The following is a 4,934-nucleotide window of genomic DNA, read 5'->3' as shown; positions in this document are numbered from 1 at the left end:
TGGCATAAAAGAAAAATTGATAATTTTGACCCATACAATGTATTTTTGATTATTGCTACAAATATACTCGTGCGACTTATTACTGGTTTTGTGGTCCAGGGTCACAAATGTGGAGGTTGGATTGCCTATTAGCTTTTAAAAATGTCAATTTTAAAGTACACTTCCATTTAAAAGTTTGTGGTCAGTTTTTATGTTTTTGAAAAGAGTCTCTTAAGCTCAACAAGGCTGCATTCATTTGATCAAAAATACAGTAAAAACAGTAATATTGTGAACTATGTCTAAAGTTTAAAAGAATTGTGTTCTATTTGAATATTTTTTTTAAATATAATTTATTCTCTTGATAGTAAAGCTGAATTTTCAGCAGTCTTCAGTGTCACATGATCCTTCAGAAATCATTCTAATGTGTTGATCTGTTGCTCAAAAAACATCGTAATGAAAACAGTAAGTGCTGCTTAATATTTATGTGGAAATAGTGATACATTTTGCGGGATTCTTTGATGAAGTAAAGCATTTACTTGGAAAAAGAAATCTTTTGTAACAAAAAATGAATAAAAGCATTGATTTCTTTTAAGAATAAAAAGTCTTACTGACCCCAGACGTTTGAACGGTAGTGTAAGTAATAACTGGAGTGAAAGTCTTTATTCATTTTGAAATGAAAGTATTGTTTGTTTTTTTGTCACTGGAGCAACACTTATTCTTTTACTGTTTGTAATGGTTCTTTAATTCTATTAAATAAAAACCATTTCAAGTTCTGTGGTTTAGTCTCAGCTCAAGTAAACATCATGAACACAATTTGGATTTTATCAGTTGTTTGGGCAAAAAATAAATGTTAATAAAAATGAAAACGTATAATAATGACTTCCCTAAAAGATTGAGACAGAGAGATTAATTGTTCATTATTATCTTTAATTAAGAATCATGTCAGTTGTAACAAATTGACAAAAATAAAAAGTCATTTTTAGTTAATAACTGGCTAGTTAACTACAAACTCATTTGTAAGTGTATTTAAGGGGCAGGTCTAGAATATTTCTTCCTATTTATCTTCACATGTATTTGTTTAATTTGAATATGAGTTATAGGTAGTGTTGCATAGCATGTTCTTGATGTCAGTTTGTTTTTTGGAATAGCAGTTTTAGGTTTATGAATAAAATAATCTGCTATTTACATACTGAAACAGTTGTCTGATTCATCAAGCATGCAAACTCAATTCCTTGAGGTTGTTCTACTCATTTAGCACAGCAGCTTCAACATACATGTTAGAGGTAAGACTGCAAACAATTAATGCAGAATGTTAACCACAGATGTCATTTGACTTAAAAATCGATAAACTAAAAAAAACAGCCATTGCAAAAAGTGGATGTACTAGTTTCTTGCCTCAAACTAGTATAATAAAAAATGCTTCGGAGTGTATTTGTTTGAAGAACAGACAATAGGTTTGAAATATTTGAAACATTTCAGGTTGTTTTGGTAAGCCGTTTTGTTATAGTATTCATGAGCTTTTCACATCTCTGCAATTCTCACCGTTATTGAGAATGAATATCACAGTCTGTGTGTGGAATGATGGCTTCTGTGAATTTGGCCGCTAACCCAAACAATCAACACTTGAATTTCACAGCGAGCTCCTCCAGCTTGCTCATCAGCTTCTGGTCTTCAGATGGTGAAGACCTGGAGGAGGCCAGAGGCAGATGCGTAGAAACCGCTTTTCTGTCTGCAGATGAATCAGTTTGAGAAACAGAGGTCAAAGTTCAGTTTCATGTTAAAGAGAGATTTAGTCTGCAACGTCAAAGACATGTTATAGATGATGTGTACAGCATACTAAAGCATGCTTTCACATTTTATAAAGATGCTTGACCTTGGAAGAAGAGGCCGCTGGGCTGTCTGCTGGCGGCATCTGATATGGCCAGCCACACCACTGTGTCTGCTCCTTGAGCTTCGGTACGGAGTTTATTCTTCATTTTTGCATGAAAATCTGGCATGGATGACTGCACAGCTGTAGATGAAACAAAAATAGTATCTTTGTGACTGAGACTGCAAGATTCCTGTATCAATCAAGATATTTCCTTGTAGCTGATGTACACTACACACACATGCTGCCCACCTGGGGTGTCTGCCCAGCCTGGGTGCATGGACAAGAAGTGGATTTCTTTGTGCTGAGCTGCCCATTGCTCTGTCATGATCACCTGTTGCCTCTGAGAAAGATCACAGTTAACATTGAATAACTCCAGATTCTTTACTAAAAACATCAAAAACACTACACTAAATAAAAAAAACTGTATAAACATGAGGACAGTAAATCAGGTTACACGAGCATCAAAAAGTTTACCTCAATGACAATTATAACGGTCAATGTACAACCACAATTCCAGAGAAGTTGGGAGGTTTTGTAAAATGCAATAAAATCAAGAATCTGTGATTTGTTAATTCTCTAACTTTTATTTAATTGACAAAAGTACAAAGAAAGGATTTCCAAAGTTTTCACTGACCAACGTAAATGTATTTTGTAAATATGAACAAATTTTGTTTTTGCCGGCTGCAACACATTCCAAAAAAGTTGGGACAGAGGCAAAATAAAAGTGAAACGGTTATAGAATATCCACGTTCAACTGTTTTGAAACACAGTAAGCAGGTGAATTGGTAATAGGTCAAGGTATCATGTTTGGGTATAAAAGGAGCATCTCAGTCTTTGCAAGCAAAGCTGGATCATGGCTCATCACTTTGTGCCATTTTGAATGTGCTTGACCTTTGAGCCCTCAGATGGCACTGCATAAGAAACCGTCGTGCTGCGGTATTAAATATAGCCACATGGGCTCAGGAGTACCTCAGAAAACCACTGTCATTTACCAGTCTGCTGCTGCATCAAGAAATTCAACTTGAATTTCTGTTACTCTAGGTCTAGGAAAAAGCTATACATCAATTATATGCAGCGATACTGCCAGGTTCTCTGGGCCAGAGCTCATCTCAGATAGTCAAAAAGACATTGAAAATGTGTGCTGTACTCAGATGAGTCCACATTTCAATTGTTTCCGGGAAAAATGGATTTCGAGTTCTCAGTCCCAAAGACCAAAGGGGCCATCCAGACTTTCATTAGTGACAGAAGCGAAAGCAAACGTCTGTCATGGTTTGGGGGTGCAGCAGAGCAAACAGCATGGGTGACTGGCTTATGTGCGAAGGTACTATTGACATGGAGGCATATATTGGGATTTTACAGAGATATACTGCCATCAAGATGATGTCTTTCATGGGAAGTCCATGGTTATTAGATCAAGACAATGCCAGCTCTCATTCTGCATGTACTACAACAGCGTGGTTTCATAGAGACAGAGTGAATGTGTTAGACTGATCTGTCTCCAACTGAAAATGTGTGACCAGTCATGAAAAGGAGAATCAGACAACCAATTCTGAAGTCTTGTATCAAGCGAGACTGGACAAAAATTTTGCTTGCAAAACTTTAACAATTAGTATCCTCAATTCACAAACAATGAAACATTGTAATTAAAAGGAAGGTTGATGTGATACAGTGTCAAACGTGCCTCTTTCCCAACTTTTTTGGAATGCGTTGCAGCCATCAAAATCAAAATTTGTTCATATTTTCAAAATACATTTACATCGGTCAGTGAAAACTTTGGAAATCTTTTCTTTGTACTTTTGTCAAATAAATAAAAGTTAAAAAGAATGAACAAATCACAGATTCTTGATTTTATTGCATTTTACAAAATGTCCCAACTTCTCTGGAATTAGGGTTGTAACAAAGGCAGAGGTGATGCTGCTGGAATCTGTGCCACTGTATTGTGCTATTATTTTAACAGTGAATGATGGACTGGATTGGTAACCCACCAAAAGCATAACGGCTACATTTTTGTATGCTTTGTAGTTAATGAATTTTTTTAAGCCAAACAATAATATACATATAAAATAGATGCTGCAGTGCAACGTTTTTACTGATTTAAATTGTGAGTTTATAGTTTGTTTATAGTAGTACCTTGTTCTGTGCATAGGCCATGGTGCCGTCAAAAGAGCCTTTCTCAAACTGAAGGTCCTCTACATTTAACTTCTGAACCAGCATCCCACCAGATGACACAGTGATCTGTAATAAAAAATAAAATAATTCATAAAAATAATTATAAAATAAAATAAACAATCAAAATAAACTAACATACAAAATAATAATAATAAATACAAATAATTTCCTTAATTTCTCTGAAACATTCATTACTAATAAAAAAATTAATAATAATAATAATAATACAGTTTTAATGAAGTTGTTTTAACATTCATAAACTTCATAAACATGTCACTTAAGTCATTCATTTCTGGTAGCATTGTGAGGGTAAATGTGTTTGGAAACAGTTATTAACCATGCATTAGGATGCATTTCTTCACTCACCACTCTGGGATTCTCTGACTTCTTCAGTGTGGGAATCAGAGCTGTTGTCAGTACATACGTCCCTGTAAAACACACAAGATGAGTGAGACGACTAGTCACTCTTATCTCTTCTTATCCCTTGATTTCAAGATGTGGCACTAAAAACATTCTCTACCACAGGGGTGGCCTGTGACCTTTGTAACTCAATAGTATAAAACAGGCAAAACTCAAATACTGCAGTAAAAGCTCATACTTTGTTGTCCATATTGGAAAAAACATATGATCAGAAAAAAACATGAATTAACTTTCCTACCTAGTGTGTTTGTCGCAAAGTTTTTCTCCAGGCCATCCTCTGTCAGTTCTCTCTGACTGACCATGCAACCAGCATTATTGATCTACAGTAATAAATCACATGAAGATAAAAGACAAAGGGCTGAACAATAGAAGCATGACAATGTATGTCACAGTCAAAGCAGTTGTAAAATGACCATAAACAGACATGACTGTACATGCTATATTAATTATGCCATGCTACTAATGGAATATATTACTTGGGGGAAGATGAAATATC

At 35.1% G+C, this 4,934-nt stretch overlaps 1 protein-coding gene across 1 annotated transcript in view; it reads right to left on the bottom strand.

Moving 5' to 3' along the window:
* Positions 1-843: 843 nt before the first annotated feature.
* Positions 844-4,934, bottom strand: part of LOC107723690 (dehydrogenase/reductase SDR family member 12-like) — an 8,490-nt gene continuing 4,399 nt past the window's right edge. The window contains exons 8-10 of the mRNA XM_016532400.1: positions 2,099-2,189; positions 1,853-1,990; positions 844-1,708 (exon numbers count right to left, since the gene is read on the bottom strand). Coding sequence (XP_016387886.1) covers positions 1,596-1,708; positions 1,853-1,990; positions 2,099-2,189 — 342 coding nt within the window. The 3' untranslated portion in view covers positions 844-1,595. The remainder of the gene's footprint in view (positions 1,709-1,852; positions 1,991-2,098; positions 2,190-4,934) is intronic.

The sequence above is a fragment of the Sinocyclocheilus rhinocerous genome, unplaced genomic scaffold (assembly GCF_001515625.1).
Source record: "Sinocyclocheilus rhinocerous isolate Xijiao unplaced genomic scaffold, SAMN03320098_v1.1 scaffold755, whole genome shotgun sequence".
Classification (NCBI taxonomy): Eukaryota; Metazoa; Chordata; class Actinopteri; order Cypriniformes; family Cyprinidae; genus Sinocyclocheilus; species Sinocyclocheilus rhinocerous.
Note: the sequence above shows the minus strand (reverse complement) of the source record. Positions and strands in the feature narration are given on the sequence as shown.